Genomic DNA, 18,194 nt, shown 5'->3' with positions numbered 1-18,194 from the left:
TGTCAGTCCGTCTTCCAATTAAATGTGAGCTCAGCCTGGTGGTCATTTAAGTGTGTTTGTTTATGCAAGCAAAGAGACTCATCCACTTGGAAACCACAATGATGAGAGCCCACAGAGAGTAAGCATGCAGCAGAAAAGAAACAAAGAGGATAAGGAAATGCAGGAAGGGAATGGATGAAACACTTGCAATCTGGGCACACAGCATTACACAGCATTAGAAGAAATTCAAAATGACAGAGGCTTGTCTTGTTTTCCTACTTAAACTGTGTAAGAAAAGCTGTCTTTTTAAAACCGAGATAGGCTTGGCAACAGACAGCAGCAGCGTGTGTTCAGTGAGTGAGTGACAAGAGCTGCTGTTGAAGTATACATTACATTCTGCAGCACATGTTGGCACATCCTTTCCACTCAGCTCTGACTGATGATCATTGGAGGATCCAGTGGCGTTGAGATAAAAATGGAGAGAATATTGCGGATATATCAAGATCTCTTGCCCCCACTAGTTTCATGTGTGTGGTCTGATGTGGAAGCCAGAAGCAATTATAAGCATTTTAGAAACATATTCTAACATTTTTACTGTAGCCTTGACAGACTTGTTGAACTGTCTAATGCTTTTTTGTTCTCTCTGACTCAAATGGACACTGGAAAATATAGGCCGTGTTATATCGCTCACTAGATGAAGTTGAAGCACTTTAATGCAGGTAATGTAACAATAGTCCAGCTCCTCACAGCCAGTCATGCTCCATTTGTGTTCACAGACTTCAGCAAAGAAAACTGCCATGTACCTTTATATAGGGTCGGATGCACAGGAGATGTTTTGCGGTCTGTTTATCAGCTCCACTCAAGACACTCACACTGTTAAAGCTCCTCTGGCTCAGTCATCCAGAATATTGTTGTGGGCTTTTATTCATGACTATATGCCATATAGCCAGTCACTGCTGCATAACAAACTCCAACCTCAACAACATACATTTGTTTTTATTTGACATCTAGGAGCAAAATAGAGCAACAGAGGTATTTGTACCTGTGTAAGGGGGGAGACTTACCATGTGCTGCAAAATGTAGCTTGGTTAGTTAGTTAGTATATGAATTTAGATTTGTAAATATTTATGTATTAAGTATTGTAAAAGATCTGATCTGATTTGCACACAGGAATTGTAGTATAAATTCAGTCAGAACATTAAGCATTAACCTTGTAGTTACAGCCTGGAAAAATATTTGCTTTTTTTACTTCACATTATTTATCTTCTGCTCTGTTTGAAATTTCAGACATTTTGAATGTTTTCCACTTTTCTTGATGATGTCGCTTTTAAGGTCCAACCTGTTCATTTGCTAAAGTCCAGTGCTATCACCTCAACACTGGAACCTCAGCAGCATGCTGCTAATGACAGAAACCAATGCTTTAATTCCCTTTAACCTAATAAGCCAAGTAACCAGTAGCCTGTGCTTTAATGCCTATCAGCTTTTTTTCTTGATTTGGAAAGTCATAGTGAACAGGTTCTATAAACTAACAAGCAAGGGTCTACATACATGTTAGTACCTCTGTGATGCTGTTCATATAATACGCACTAAACACTAAGTACAACTGAGGATAATGGGAATATGTACTTTAACTGGTATTTGGCTATTACCCAAAGTACTAGAGACAGAGTACAGAATACTAGACAAACTGAAAGTTTTTATCCTGCTAATGCCATTAGACGAAAAGTCAGAGGACCCCCAAAGTTATTACAATTCATCCTGAGGGAGACATCAATGTCTGAGCCAAAGTTAATAGATGCCAAGACATTTCAATAAAAAACGACAAATGTCAGCCTCATGGTTGATATGCGTTGACTCTACTGTTGAAAAGTCAAAGACTTATCAAAGTCATTAGGATTCATCATCTGGAAACCATGAATATTACTACCAAATCCTGAAATCTTTCACAGTATAGGTAAATACATGCAGCATAAAAAGGTATGGGATTAATAATACTCATTCCTGCTCTTGGCACTGTGGATATCTAAATTTAAAAGCAACTGTCACATATTTCGTCTATCATGCTTTTATTTTAACATTGCATTTCCTATTTCTCACCATATATGGGACCCTGCTTTACTTATAGACCCTAGCACTGCATTCCCTCTGTCTTTTCCCTTCTGTTTCTGCTTGCCACTCCCCTGTGCACCTGCTGCCCAACACCATTACTCCTGCCAGTCACTAGATTGTCTTATTTATGTCCTTAAATGGACCTTCCAGTCACGCGCTTTTCCTGCTTGTGTGATTTGCTAAGGTTAAAGGACTGTCTGGTCTTTGTTGCCCACTGCTTTGGCCTTTGTGTCTGGTGTATTGTCTGCTAATGTTAGGAGTACCTTAAAGGAGACAGTTATTAGTAAGATTTTGGATACTGGGTGTTGTTATCTATGTGCACTTTACTCACAGCAAGACACTTGTATATACACTCTGCAAAGCCTAATCAAAGACAGTTTATACTCCTAACTTCATGGTGTTGTGGTAGCGTTTGTGTTCTGAACTCATCCAATGACTGTTAAGATATTTCAGTTTGGACTAGGACGATGGAGCAAAAGGCTGAACAGCTGACCAACATCACAATGACACTACCATGGCTAAAAGTATTGCTGCACAAACCAACTTCACTGAGCAGTGGCTGTAATACAGGCACGGCAATAATCAAAGTGTTGAAAGCAAACATTTAAATAATCAATAAAACAAAATACGTTGAGCAAAATAATCTTGTATTTTGGTATTTGAAATATGGCATTTAAAATATAACAGCATTAGGTGAATCATCAGGTAAGTAATGAACTTGTCAGCTTTGTCAACTCAAACAAGAATAAAAATTCTCATTTGTCTTTGTACTTGGTGTCTTTCTCCTCACTGTTTGGCAAACCTGTCTGCCCAGGGAAAGGGGCGATCTTCAGGAAGAAATATGGGTTACTCTGAACTCGGAAAGCCACCAGGATGGGAGTGACTGTGTACAGCAAGTTAGCTGCTAGCACTGACCAGAAAGCATCATTTGGGATTCGAAATGGAGCTGTGGTACGAGGATGTAGGGATCCCCCAATATGGGCCCACTGGCACTGTAAGCATACACAGAGTAAGAGATTAGACTGCACTGTCATATACAAATATTGTATATTGCACCCACCAGAATGATACACTGCCTATTTTGTTCAATATTTACTTTCAAATGGCAGATCATATAATGCCTTATTGCTTTCTTTCACAAACTCTCCACAGGAAAACATTACTTTAAGTATTTTTTTTCCAGAAATATATGTAGAAATTTAGAATATAAAGAGGATAGAGTCTACAACCATTTATAATTCATAAATTGGGCCTTTAATCAAGGCCTTCATCTTCTTCATCTTCTCCATTCTATCTGATCAATATAGAGAGAAAGCACCACGAGCTTGTTTATTACAGAAAATCTTCAAAGGATAAATGTGGTTCAGGTAATTATTGGCAGGTTGAGAGCTCATAAGGAATTTAATTGCAGTGACACATGCCAGACCCCTTTGTGCTGAGGATATTACTGAAGATTTTAATCAATTCAAGGCCAATAATCATCACAATCACTTAATGCAATACAACAACAGCACCTCACTGTTACTTTAGTAACACCTAACATATGTATTAAAACTAGATTCACTTTGCCATCATGGTGTTACCTGAATTATAGCTCCAGCAAAGAACACAGTCCAGTCTGACATCCATGTGCACCCGGGCTTGAGGAGACCGTAAACAAACGCACCCAATAGGGGTAGTCCATAGAAGAACAAGTGTAGCATCTGTGAAAACAAATGAAACTTTGTTCTTTGCATGAAGTTCTTTAACATGATCTTACATTTGATAGTTAAAAGCAGTGGTTCAAACCTTTTTAATATTTCACAAGAAGACAACACAAAAGACTAGTGGTAACGTTTATGTGTTAAATTTCCAAACAGTTCTTCCTCTACATTAAGATTGACTTGTATGTGACACATGGCATTATGCATGTTGACACTGGTGAAATGTAGTGTATATTATAGCTTATAGTCCAGTAAATAGGGATTCTGCATATAGTGACTAACAGAGACCAAGACTTCCACCTCCATCACTGTCACTCTGTATTGTTGTTGGGCCCCAACATTCTCTTTTGGCTTACACTGTATTTCACCTACTCAACATACTAACACATACTCCTAGTCCATGTTTCATAATAGTAGCACTACCAGTAAAACGTAAAGGTTAACAAATTACCATTAAATGTATTATCTTAATATTTTTAATTTTGAATATTGGCCAGGTATTCCTGGGACCAATTACATCCAACATACAGTGCATCATTTTATTCTGCAATCTGATTAACACATGCAGCCACTAAAGGCAAAGGCAAAGGCAAATTTATTTGTATAGCACCATTCATACACTACGCAATTCAAAGTGCTTTACAAGGCATATAATTACATTAAAAGCATGGAAAAAAGCATCTAAAAACAAAGACATTTAAAATAAAATAAATTTAAATAAAATAAAGTAAATTAAAATAAGATGTAAAAGCACATTAAGAAAACACTAGGTAAACATAGGAAACTAAATAGTGCAACATCCTTCTCTGCAATGTAAAGAAATAAAATCAGTTCTCAGAAAATGAAAATACCTAATGTCTCAGTATCTCAAGTGATTATTTTGTAACTTTCCAGCTCTGCATCCTCTCAAATCAAATTTGCACTATCACTTCCACACAAGGGTCATTACAGACTGTCTTGACCTTCAACTTAAAATGTTTGGCCCATGAAAGGCAGTTTTCCATTTTATAAAATTGTCAAATTATACCGCTGAACAGTTTCTTTTCATTCTTAGTCTGAGGTCTAGCTGGATTATAATGAGTTCAGCACAGGGTCTGAAAGCTCATCATATATGCCCTTGAGTCTTTTGTTAAAATGTCTTTTTAGCTCTGCCATCGTAATCTTGCTCATCATCATCAATGAATGAAGAGGTCAGCCTCTGCAGGAACACTGTAACTCAGTGCAACAAACCAAACTTTTTTTCATTTATTCAAACCCAGAAATGCAAATGGACGTGAGCGCCCATGAGGCAAACTTGCAAAGGCAACCAAGACATACTTTAACATGCTGCACACAACTCCCACCCAGTGTGATGCTGACAAGGGGGGCTCTGGGCGAGGGATTAGCTTATCAACATCTCAGCATGCAGCTCGTCTGTCTGATCAATGACTTGCAATTGTGCCTGGACCGCAGCCCTGGCAATGTCTTTGGATAACCTATTGACAAAGCTATGTACACCAAATAAAACTCGTGGTCATGTAAGGTCTGAAGGAGAAAATAAAAAGGAAATCAGACACACCGCCAATCACAGTAATAATCTGTTATCCATCTTAAGCAAATGAAAGAGAGGGACAAAGATGCACTCGCAGTCCCCAGTCGATGTAACGGCAGTGATGAAAAATGGCTTTTTAATCAGCTGCAAACTCAAAGAGTCGAGTAGATAAGGGCAAGCTTCCAGCACACTGTGATTTCCATGAAAGCAGAGGTCCATTATGTAGCTGGTTATTTAAAATACACTGGAGAGGAGTTTCTGGGTGCTGCTGGTGCAAAGGCTGAGTGTGAAGACAGAAAGAGAATAAAAGCACCCACCATGACCCTGGGGTAGCCCACGGGGTCCTTCAGGTAGGGTTCATAGTGCTTCAGGTAGATGGAACAGGCTTCTAGTGGAGAGTCCAGAGCCACCTACACAGAGCAGTTACAACTAATAATATAAAGCAGTCTGTGTCAACAATTCAAACATTAAGACTGAAATGTAGGAAAGATTGACAGTAAAATCATCAGTGGAATAATTGTTAACTAGAATGACATTGAACATTGTAAGAGACGTAGTGTGAAAAACTTTACTGAAAAACATAACAGTCTCATGTGGCTCAATTAGTTGAACATTTTTGCTTGTAATAGCTAAAATTGTATATTGTGTAAATCTTTGACTCTTGTTAGACAACTTTGCAAGTGCATCATTGCATGTTGCTGCTGACTTAAAATGAATGAATGTGATGTACACTCACTAAGCCTCTGAGGATAGTGAAGGTCATGGCAGCGAACAGGAGCAGCACAAGGATCAGGTCCAAGGGACGCCAGATCAGCTTCATGCTCTGAGCATGCTGGGCCTGTGGGGAGATGTTAACGCAACGTACAGTGCAGAAGTGGTTAGTCAAGGTCATGGTTTCAGAGCACGTTCTGGCTGTCTCACTTGAATGAGAGCTGAGCAGAGGAATGAATCGACGTATGAACAAGGCTTCTCACTCCATAGTAATTCATTGATTTCTGAACTGGAGCCCTTTACTGTTTTCACCAGCGAGTCTCTTAACTGCTGTTTGGTCAGTTTATGAAAGTTTTGACAAATCTGCTGAAAATGGTGAGAGTAAAACTGAACAATAAAGCTGCCAGCCAGAAAACCAAAACATTGAATTAAGGGCGCACGCACCTCCAGAGCTGATGGCAGCTGAGGAATTAGGTGATAATTATCTGTGGGCTATCTAGTAGAAGTGACCCCCCTCACATACAAGTAGTCATATGATGCATTATTATCATAAAACTCAGCTTTAAATAATGACCCATTCAAGATAATTTTGTGTTTGAGTGTCAGCTTCTGTATTGGATGCATTATAGACAAAGGTATCTAACATATGGGCCATATGTTAAGATTTAGTACTGTAGCTCCAGATGTTAACAAACTATCCAGATTAAAGTGAACACTAGTTCCTTAGATCACTCTGACTACATCACTGGAAAATCCAGCAAGCACAAGCTTTTTTAACCTCTTCACATTCAAATCAGTGTCTAACAGTTTATGCACTGAACTCACATTGTATCCGCCAATTAGTGGCCTGTCCTTTGGCCTTCTGAACAGTGTGATGGCTGCACATATAGGCATCAAGAGAAAGAGAAAATTGAGCCAGAAGGCTGGACGGATCTCTGACCCATAATTACCTGCGGGTAGAAAAAGAAAATGCTGTTTATTAATTTGTATTTGGGCGTACAAAAATACTTTGTAAACTCTGTAGTGTCAGTGTCACTTGTTAATTAAATGTCCTATTAAAACCTCTTTGGGGAACTTCAAAGAAAAGTATACAGTACAACATGTGATAACACAACAGAGAGAACAACACATTGCCTACAGACGAGTTTGATCTTGTGACACTTAGATATGCAGTTTGAAATGCCAACAACAGATGCTTTAAGTCTGTTTTCTCCTTTGTTCTGTGGGCTGTGACGGCAGGCGAGGTATGGGGCGCATGTGTTTTGTTGGCAGCCTGAACTGTGACACTGATGGTACACGGCAGTGCAGATGTTCGCTTGATTAAAGCTTGTCATCACGGGACTGGCAGAGGGGGGAATAGAAGATGAGGCTCACCTGCCACTATCCCGGTAATGAACACGCTCATGTTGGCACACAAAGAGCCAGCCCAGAACAAGCCCAGGGTGCGGTAGGCTTTCCTGGGACAGAGAGACAAACAAGAGTAATTATACTATTGTACAGAATGAGTGTAAGATAGAAGGTCTTATAGAAGGCAGCATCTAAGACAATCTTACACATATATCATATATGTTTCACGTAATACAAAGACCCGAACAATTTCTCCCAGTGATAAGAAGGTAGACATTTTTTAAAAGTGGGTTTAATTTCCATGATAGCACCTGCCCTAAGGCAATGCTCAGTCTGAACTCTTGAACTCAGTGACTGCTCTTTATGACTAACTCACTCTAGAGGACACTTTCTCTAAAAATACTGTCTTATTCCAGCCATAGTGAGGATTTTATGAGATAAATGCACACCATGAATCTCAAAGATAAATTTGCTTCTAACTACTATGTCTTTAAGAACATCGAAAATCCAAAATATGGTGCTCTGTCAAAAACTGGAATCTCTTTACTGAAATGCATTCCTGTTACATTGAGATGTAGTTACATAAAGCTTCCACAACCCACTTGCTCAGTCAGATCTCATTCTGTGAAGTCATCTGAGGCAAGCACTGTCTGATGGAGCACAAGATAAATGAGCATGACATGACTTAAACTGACTTCAGCATCACCTACCTGTCGGTTATTCTGCTGATCATCATCAGATACATGATAAAGTGTGCTATTCCATCCCAGTAACACATCATGATGGCATAGGGTGTTCCCAGATAGGGTTCACCCTGAAACACAGACATTACATGTACAAATACAGTTTAACAGCATGCTAATGATAGCTGGTTAACATGCAGTTTATTCAGTGTGTTTATGTTTCAAAAATGTGTTGAAATTATCATTAGATGTGAAAATGAGAAACCTACTGTCTTTTCATAGAATCCCATAAAGCCGGAGATAATGCCATCATGCTCCAAGGCACTTGTCAGGTCAATGACACAAGTAAAAGAAAATTCAGCAAAAACTGTAAAGGAATAAAAACATTTGTTTTAAGGAAATAAAAATAATCCATCTGACACTGGAGATTAAAAAATGCTACTTGGTAAAACACATTTTGTTTCAGGCACAAGTGAGGGAGGTACGTGGTTAGCATCAGATTTCCTAAAACTAACATTTGGACACACTAGGCTGTTTTATTAACTTTAAACACATTACTCTGTAACACGTCTGTGATTTTGATGTTTTATGGAATTACTCGATTTGCTTTGTCTACTTATTTTGAAAAAATACATACACATACAGTATATGAGTGATGAACACTAAGACCTGAAAGATAAAGAACCTTATATGTCTTGAAGTTCAACCTCTGTCTAAGTCCCCGTTTCTTTCAAGCATTTTATTTACTATGTTTTAAATTAAATTAAACATTTCCTTAAACCCGGTAGTCATTCATTTATGGGAGCGTGTGGAGAGAAAATTAAGTCTCAAGCGGTGATGTAGGCTGGGGGCATATTTACATTGAGTCTGTGGTGAACAACCTTCTTCTTGCTTTGGGTTAAGAGCCCAGAACTGAAAGGCCATGTCCACAAGGATTGAATTGTAAGTGGGAAATGGATGACATGTGGGCCTCACTAAAACTCTAAACAAAAAATACCTCAGCAAGCTGGTAAAATGATTGGTGACTAGACCAGAAGCACTCAGTAGTCAGCAGAGTACAGAAGTTACCATTATGATATAACTGTGGCGTATAACAACCAATTTGGGTATCACAGGGTGCCTCTTCTGTCCACGATGAACTGCTAAAACATACAACAAGCTCACTGACTGGAAAAATACCCTGACTAGTCCTGGTATCAACAGCTCAGTGCATAATCACAACAATAGAATCAGCGTATGGAGTAAACAATATGAGGCAATGGACCCTTCATCCATGGCTACAACTGTACACACCAGCTGCGAGGGTATGACTGTTTGGGGGAATTCAATTTGCATGCACTGACTCCACTGACAACTGTAGATGGACAGAACATAGTATACGTTGTGTATTAGTATTAGAGCATCCACACATAATCATTGGGCAAAGAACATGCATTTGCAACAGGGGTTTACAACTCATTCATTCATAGGGGGAAAAAATTGTAAGAGCCATTACAATGATTTGCTGCCTGGACATTGCAGAATGTCATCATGAAAAGAATCACTGTGTTGTGATGCAGAAATGTCTGCAGATACCACAGCTTAAATCTCTCTGTTGCATCCTTCTTATCTGCCCTTCACACACTCATTGCACACAAACATACATATTACACACACACACATATATTTTGTCTCTTGTGATGTTTCTGTAATCCAGAAAACAACCAGTTTTATCTCTGACATCTAACAGGTGAGATAGCAGAGATATTATGGCTCTCTATCACTCAGAAGAGCCTGCCACAGCTTTGCCCTCATTGTTATGGTTTTCCAACACAACACTAGCATTGCCTTAGGCACCCAGTGCCGATATATCACCTCGTTTCTGTCCCACTAGCATAGCCCCTGGCATCATCTGCAAAGATGTGAGGAAACCCTCTGCTAGAAATGGAGGACATAGTTTCATGCACTTCATGCACCAATAAACATAGCACAATTCCAGACAAATTGTTGCAAAAAAAAAAAAAAGCTTAACTAAAGGTGCATGTAAAGTGCTCAAGCTGCTGCTGTCACATGGTTAAAATGAATATAAAGGTCCTTATCATATTCAGACTAAGCCGGCGGTGGAGTCTGAATGGCATTATAAAGGATCAGTGACTGTAGAGTCTAGTCCTGTATTAGCATTTGCAAAAATATGTTCCTTTTGCTTCAGGGTCAATCAAGGATTCAGTCTGAAAAGAAAAGTTGTGTAAGTACAAGGACTGTGAAGGGCCTCAGACTACAGAGGGTTTGAGTCAGTCATACCTCAGAAATGTCTGAATAAGCTGATCAATCTAAGCAGCTTTCAACATATCAGGCTAAATCACGTTGAATAGAATCCATGTTTTCTCTCTAAACCAGTGAGTGGTGAGTGAAGGTTCTGGAAAATCTTTAGTGGGAGTTGAAATCAGCTCTAGCACAATGCATAGTAGTTATTAACCTCACTCACTGTATTAGGAAATACAGTATATTGCAAGAAAATTAGGAAATACACATAGATGTTACCAAAGAACAAGGCATCTTTAGGTGGGTTGCCACGAGTGATGAGAAAGTAGAACAGAAACACAATCACCAACACAGCAACGCCGATCTCCAGGATCACATAAGGCCTGTGAAGCAGAGAGCAGGGAAATGTAACAAGATAAATACAGTAACAACACATAGTCCATGTTTTTAGCACTGCTGACACTCGGCACTTTAAGCATTCTCCTACTGATTTTCTGCTTCATTCTCTATACTAATTTGTCTCTCACATGGAAGTTGTGCTACTCTTCTCCACAGTGCTAAATTAGTAAATGATGATGAATAGGAAGTCAGTGAGAAAGATAATCACACGACACCCAAAGAGAAATAACGCAGATGTGTGAGGGGAATTTACTGATCTCCAGGCAGCTCGAGTTTTTAAGAGAACCGAGTATAAGTAACTTAATATTCAATTTCTGAGCTTTAAAAATATACAGTTGAGTTTCAAGCATCACCTCAGACACTTTGTGTCTTTTTCATTGTATTTTATGTCTTGAACTGCTTGGTTAACATTTTCAAAACATTCAGATTAACTAGCTTGGCAGATTAAGGTATCCAGATTTTTTTAATTCCAAAGAAAAAGGTACAGGATGATAGTATTATCCCTTATTGTACCTTTCCAGCATATTTTGCAAGATATCTCCCTTGTCAAACTTAAGGTTATAATATTCCACCTCTCATATTGCTGTGGTGGTATGCCTACCATTGGCTTAAAACCCAGCTTTACAAAGGCTTAATTAATCATAGTCAGAGGAGCAAGCAGCAAGCTCAGGCCATGTTAGTTCAGTACTGCTCTCCATGTTTACTGGTCAAAGGTACCGCCGCCTTGCACTGGAAAAGATTAATGCGCTCAAGATATCTCCCAGTAAACAAGATTACATCCTTGGAAAACGCACAATGTGTGTTCACAGAAGGAAGACGAAGCTCCCTCTCTACCTCTCCAGTTCAACAGTACAGAAAGATTTATGCACACAATACTGTTTGTTTGCAGAGTGGATGAGCATGAGGCATATTGTATGTCAAGAGCAATTTATCAAACTCTTATGTGCAGTCTGTATTGATTGTCAATGTCCGCACACTCAAAAAAAGAGTCCACAGAGACAGTCACACACTGGGAGAATAAAAGTCTGTCGGAAATTAGATCTTACATTAAAAAAAAAAGAAAAAGAAAAAAACAAGCATGGGGGTATAGTGGACTATGTATTTTATCACAAGCTCTGTTTGTTCAGCCTACACTGTTGTAATATGTAATCATCAATAGTAGACAGCACTACAAAGGCAGTATCACAGTAAACAGGCAAAACACATTAGCCTTGAATGAGAAAATGATTCCTTACAGCTTGGAAATCTAATTATCTCAAACATCGTATCAGATCATCTTCACTAATTCTGTTCACATTGCCTTCTTTGTACTCTGTTTATTCTGTTGCCCCTCCAAAAATGTCATCTTTAATAATTTAAAGAGTTCACACAACTGGGAAATTCACTTTGAAAATTGAACTCATGGAATTAGCGGTGCATAATAAGAATTTATGAAGTGGTTACAGACAGAAATATACCTTGAGTTTTAGGCTTACAGTGTCTTCTAGTGGTGGTAAAGTATACTGTCTGTCATCCAATGAAACGTCACTATTATACATACATTTATGATTATATATGAATAAATTCTAGGATAATTAATGATTGCATGCTGTTTTCATTATTATTACTATTAGTAGTAGTAGTAGTAGTAGTAGTGGTGGTGGTAGTGGTAGTAGTAGTAATTACAATAAGCCATGATTTACAGCTAAAACATGAGTGGACCTGTACTGGATATAGACTATTGACAGAAATTTAAAAAATAGTAAATAACTTATAACTTACTCTTGAAACTCAGGAATAGTGTTCATGGTATAAAGAATGCCAAGGGCAAAAAATGAAAACAAAAACACTAAAGTCTCCATCTCTTCAAATGTTGTTCAATTCCCCTGCCTGCAGCAATGATGAACATATAACAGTGGTAAGCCAGTAATAAATTGTTCCACCAGTAAGAAAGGTACAAATCATTGATCAAGTTGATTTTGGAGTTATTTAAAGACATCAATATATTAATGAAAAATGAAATATATTCCATGAATATTTAGATAACATTACATTATATTAATACAATTAAATAATATCCAAATGGGGGCTTCAATTTTTAATAAAATGAAAAAAAAAAGCAGAACAGTCTCTTACCGTCTGGCTACCCTTTCAGTGGATTAATCAAATTACGGCTGGCCTGAGTCAGGCATGGCCTTCACTGGGAAAATAATGAAGTGGAGACAAAGAAGCTTTTGGGGTGAAGTTATGCAATTTGGTGTTGCCAGAGATTTGCATAAATCGCATTAGTGAATAGGATGAGATTCAGTAACACACTTAAGTTATATTGTTCTATGGTGGTGTAGTGAAATGAATATAAAGCTTACAAATGTTACGCTTTCCAACTTTGAGAACACAGGTGACAATATGCTGAACAGTGTAACCTTCAGTACAAGCCAGTCAAAATGAAAAAAATCATGGCTTCCAAAATAGCATGGTTATTTGAACATTTTCAGGTGTTGCTGAAAAGCTGCAATGTTGATTATTTGTGTACGCTCTCTTTATTTCTTTCTCTTTTTACTCCTAATGTGGGGGAACTTGTCTTAAAAAAAAAAACTTTTCTCATATAGAGACATTGGTTGCACTGTAATAGGTCCAAAACACAGTCCAATTGTAATTGGATTAACTTCCCACAATTGAAACAGATCTCAGGTTTGAGTTTCATAACTATACATTTTTGGTGTCTTTATTGCAAATTGAGGCCTGACCCCTGAGCTGAGAATGCATGTACAACACAGTAACTAACTTGCTCAGGGGTCATGCTCACAGCAGCTGAATTGGCAAAAAAAAAAAGTGTGACACTAGTTGTAACATTCCTGCATGTCTGTCTGACTGCGACATAGCTCGCAGCACAGACCCTAAATGCAAATGGAAAATATTTCTGCAGCACTTAATATATCCCTTGTTTATGTGCTCTTATGTAGCGCCTGGAATTACTGCTTGACACTAGTAGTCTTTATTTAGTCCAAAATGCTATTTCTCAAATTCCAGCCCAGATAAAACCAAGTGCTTATAGAATTATACCAGTAGGGGGCACAATATTCAAACTAAAAGAGAAAAGACCTTCCCAATATGCAAAATAAGTTAGTGTTGAGGTAGAACATTAAGTATACATTTTTATTAAAAGGGTAATATTCTTAATTGTCTGCAAGCATTTTATTAGAAAGTGATATTAAAAGTGTCTGCTGTTACTGTGTTCAACCAAATGTCATATGGAGCAGCTACTGAAGACAATAAGCAATGGTTTAGTTTAAAAAGAAAATATTCACAGTGAGGAACTAATAGGCATTAAAGACGTGACACCAATATGCCATGATGCATCTGCCTTTATTTTACATCCTGTATTATCATCCTCCACTTTACTGAGAAAATACAATCATATTTGATAGAGAAGACAAAGCTCAACCCTGCCAGTGCCACTCATGAATATTACCTTGAATTTTGCTTCCCACCACCATCCTTTGTTGGGAAGAGGGGGGACCATTATACCAGGAAAGCAGTGGCCGTGTTTGTTTGCTGGAAACAACTGGATGTCTTCCAGCTCTATCGTTTAATAACGTAGAATGCACAGATGGATGCCAAAATAGGACAGAGACCTGCAGTAGGAAAATGCACATGTAGTCCATTTAACATCGAGGACAACATGTGCTTTTATACTATAACTGTTTGCAGGAGAGTAGTCCAAGTAATTTGCTAAAATTAAACTATGAAACAATAACAATTGGACATATTTGGTTTCAATTGAACCAAGAACCACACAACCAAATCTACAATCTAATCCTGTAACATTCCATTTCATATTTTTATGCAAAATATTTCCATGGCCTTCAATTACATTCCTTTTTATTAACTGCATTTAAACTTTGTTCCTATTTATGCTCTATGTGAGATAGGTTTATTTTATTGTGCACTGTTATTACCTTTTCTACAACCGTTTATGCAGCTGACCCAGTAAGCACCTTTCAGTATTAATTAGACATAGCTGTAACAGCAGGAAGAGTAGGTAAATACCATGAGCTAAATTTAGGTCCATGACTTCTTCAAGATAACAATGGCAATGAGTGAAAACATATATATTCACATACTAATTAAAAAATGAAAATAAAGGTTTTATTGCATTTAAATGATTGTGTCAAAGTCCTAAATATGTTTTCACTATGAAAGGTTCACTATAACTAATGGAATCTGAAAGAAAGTTGTTACTTGGGAGATTTCTAATTCTAATCCTCACCACAGTTGAAACACAGACAAAAGTGAATAGATTAGCCAACAGAAATCTTAACACTACTTAATGTCTCATGAAGGTACATTTATTTTGGAGTAGTGATCTTTTGGTTTGATTAACTTCATAGGTTTTTATCTGTCATAACACTTTAGTCTGGACGATGTTTACAAAATGCAAACGAATAAATACATAACATCAAGTGGTAGAAATATATTATACAAGGCTGACTATGAGCATTAGATCGATGAGCTTGATGTTATTATTGGGCTATTACTCTTCAATGTGTCGGGCCAGTAACCTAAACTGCACGTCGTTGATTTCTTGTCTCTTCTGCCATCTTATATTTATACATATGTCAAGTCGCAGCTCTGGCCCAGGTGTGCCAAACAGGACCAGGGTGAACTATTTATGGCCCGGCTCTAGTCTGCAACCAGCGGCCCTGCGCGTGACGACAGCGGCGGAAACATTTTTCGCTTTTCAAAATGGCACCGTCGTCTCAATCAGGAAGTGGAGAAAACAACTAAGAAGAATAAGTTGGATAAAATTCCTCCTTTTTGTCACTTTGACGCGAGTCTACGTTCAAAGTGGGGCCGTGTGTTCGGGGTTTGGATTGCGAATAAGTAACACATTAACGGTAAGTGTAACATCGAGGAGATCGCGAAAAGGCGAGCGACACATCGGCGGTTGCCTTAAAACAAGATGCGCTCTGGGCAGCCTCTCCTAGGCGCGCACGTTTTTGACGACGGGCTACGCCGCTTCTTCAGCGATTGTCGTGAGTTAAGCGTTATAGACGACGGTATCGGTAAACTCCAAGTGAGTTAATACCAAAGGAAGTTGTAGTGGCTATAGCACATTAACGTTACACAAACCGTATCGTATATCGCCATCATTACGCCAGCGTCAAGAAAGGCCCAGAGCTAACTGACGTTAAGCTAGCTAGTCACTTAGTAATAAGCTAACGTGATGCTTTGGTATCAGCTAACCAGCAAGTTATGTGGCTCACCAAACATGTTTAAACTGACATTACCTTTACATGCGCAACCCACTGATTTGTGTGAATATCATAATAACTAAAATCCCCTAAAATAGTCCAAAATCTTTTGACGTTGAGGTTTTCTTAAGAAAAACAGATAGCATATCCCATTAACCTTCGCAGACAATGTACAAAACGAACGTACCCAGTCAGAAAACGGCTATGCTAACCTAGCTAGCACAATTAGCTAGCACAAATACACACGGTGTTAAGACAATCAAAATGGGGTCTTGCTGTATTCTGTCGTCTGTAATTGACGGTATTACTAAAGACGAATCAGAAATAATCGATTACTTAATAAGTCTTGTTAAATGTAAGCTAACACTAGCAGGAGGATCACTAACGTAACGCCAGGGCTGCTTTTCTTTGTGCAGTGCAGACCGAGGTTCCTCGAGCCTTATTATAATATAGAGGCAAAAAACAAACATATTTAACGTGACGACGGGTTTAGTTTGTGAAGAAAAGTTAACTTAAAGTCCACTATTACACACATGTACAGTGTAAACGTTAACCTTTTGTTGAACTTATAATCCGACGGCAGGCAGAGTTACTTGAAATAGACTTATCACAAAGCTGCCGTCATTATATTTAGAAAGGAAACGGGGAACTTTAAGTAAACCCGAACCAATAGTTGTAATATTAAAGTACTAGTAAAAATAAACTTTGGTCTCCGTCAGATTATGTGTACTTATGAATGAATCCCCACATATTTTGGTTGATTTATACCTCCTTAGAGTGGCTGTGTATCCCTAGTACTTAAAAATCTGAGTGTATACTACACTATCACTACACTGTGTTATTACGCAGACGTAGATGTACATAAACACATCACTGGTATTTTCTTGACTTTCCTAACTTCTGTATTTCAGGAGAGAAGCACTGCTATGAGCTAGGAATGTTGCTGCAATGAGAACAGAAGCAAAACAAACTGGGATATTTGGTAGTGTTTCAGAAAACTGAAGTGGTGACCAGGTGGAAATGAAAATGGCTCCCACAAAGCTGACCCCTCTAGTTCTTTTTCTTTCCTGCAGTTTTCACTCTTCAGCTTCTGGGTGTCTTTGTTGCCTGAAGCCAAAGCCAGTCAAGCCTCATGCAAGCAATTTCAGTGGTTGTCACATGGTGCCTGGTTTTTTTTAAATTGTGTAATTATCTCCTTGTTGATGGACATTGTTTGGTGACTGTGAAGTGAATGGCACACTAGGTTCCCCCATCAGTTTTAGTAAATCAGTAAATCAGAGATGTGGTCAATGGCCTGGACATGGTCAGTGGCATCATTAGGTGTCATATCCCTCTTGTATTGCTCATATAGAATTTAATGGCAACACAGAGGCTGTTTACCCTGCATTGTCAAGCAGAGATGTGAGCAGAAACCACTGCTCTGTTTTTGATTTTTCACTGGTCCTCAGCTACTAAAAACTACATGATTACACACCATGTTCTGAGACACAATCCTGTCAGGTAGTGTGCTTGTTTTTTTCTAATCCATATTGATTAAGTAAATCAGAAAAAAGAAAAAATATGTCTCACACATATAATAAAGGATACTTTTGGCACAATACATTTTTGTGCTGTTTGATAATTTGGATACATGCGTGAATACCTGCCTCCTACTGGGTGATAATAAAATAATAAGAAAGATCATCTCTGAATAGGTGCATGTTTGTGCTGCGCAGCTCCCCCTTTTCTAATTTCTCACTGTGTCAGAAAATTGATGGCTGCACAACCTGCAGGGACTCTGAGGGTCACAACACACCAGGAACTGTTGACACTGTGTTAAGAGCCCACAGGAACTGGAAGCATGATACAAAGAGAAGCAATTTAGCAATTTGGTCAGATAACTTTGAAAAGTGTTTGAAATGTTCAAGTTTTACTTAATGCAGTCAGTTAATTAAATTAACTACTGGGTAATAGCATACCTGGAGGGTTGTGGGGTGTATTAGTGGTGGAATGAGCCCAAACAGCTGTGATCCATGGCTTAACTGTTATTTGTGCCCCCTGCTCTTTGGCCTCCACTCTCCTCTCTTTCTTTATGCTAGTCCCCTTTTTCTCCCCTCTCCAATAGGTGCCAGTGATAAATCTAATTTATGGTCCATGGGCTGATTAAAGTAAGAGTGAAAAATGTTGAGTGGAGCAGGGGAATTGGGGCTAGGTAATAGGTTTGATACAGTTCCTGCTTTACCGGAATCTGGCATTCATTAGATAATAGTTTAAGTTT

The 18,194-nt window shown here is 38.5% G+C and overlaps 2 protein-coding genes across 4 annotated transcripts in view; one reads left to right on the top strand and one right to left on the bottom strand.

Annotated features, from left to right (window-relative positions):
- Positions 1 to 2,843: 2,843 nt before the first annotated feature.
- On the bottom strand, positions 2,844 to 12,544 carry tm6sf2b (transmembrane 6 superfamily member 2b). Its single transcript, XM_026305309.1, has 10 exons — positions 12,465 to 12,544; positions 10,584 to 10,687; positions 8,333 to 8,430; positions 8,091 to 8,194; positions 7,408 to 7,490; positions 6,859 to 6,983; positions 6,059 to 6,160; positions 5,640 to 5,732; positions 3,672 to 3,791; positions 2,844 to 3,080 (listed from the first exon to the last, which is right to left on the bottom strand). The coding sequence occupies exons 1-10, from the start codon at positions 12,542 to 12,544 to the stop codon at positions 2,844 to 2,846; spliced, it is 1,146 nt and encodes a 381-aa protein (XP_026161094.1).
- A 2,864-nt stretch (positions 12,545 to 15,408) lies between these two features.
- sbno2b (strawberry notch homolog 2b) overlaps positions 15,409 to 18,194 on the top strand; it is a 59,272-nt gene continuing 56,486 nt past the window's right edge. For all 3 annotated transcript variants that reach the window (XM_026304560.2, XM_026304559.2, XM_026304557.2), the window contains exon 1: positions 15,409 to 15,580. The gene's annotated coding sequence lies outside the window, so the exon portion shown is untranslated. The remainder of the gene's footprint in view (positions 15,581 to 18,194) is intronic.

Source organism: Mastacembelus armatus, chromosome 4, assembly GCF_900324485.2.
Source record: "Mastacembelus armatus chromosome 4, fMasArm1.2, whole genome shotgun sequence".
NCBI classification, from domain to species: Eukaryota; Metazoa; Chordata; class Actinopteri; order Synbranchiformes; family Mastacembelidae; genus Mastacembelus; species Mastacembelus armatus.
Note: the sequence above shows the minus strand (reverse complement) of the source record. Positions and strands in the feature narration are given on the sequence as shown.

Bases quoted from the DNA above. Each gene is read 5' to 3' on its own strand.
- tm6sf2b (XM_026305309.1), bottom strand. From the start codon at position 12,544: ATGGAGACTTTAGTGTTTTTGTTTTCATTTTTTGCCCTTGGCATTCTT. The intron at 6,161-6,858 runs GTGAGTTCAGTG...ATCTCCCCACAG, and splicing joins CACTAATTGGCGGATACAAT to GCCCAGCATGCTCAGAGCAT. The intron at 3,792-5,639 runs GTGGGTGCTTTT...TTGTTTTCACAG, and splicing joins TGGGCTACCCCAGGGTCATG to ATGCTACACTTGTTCTTCTA.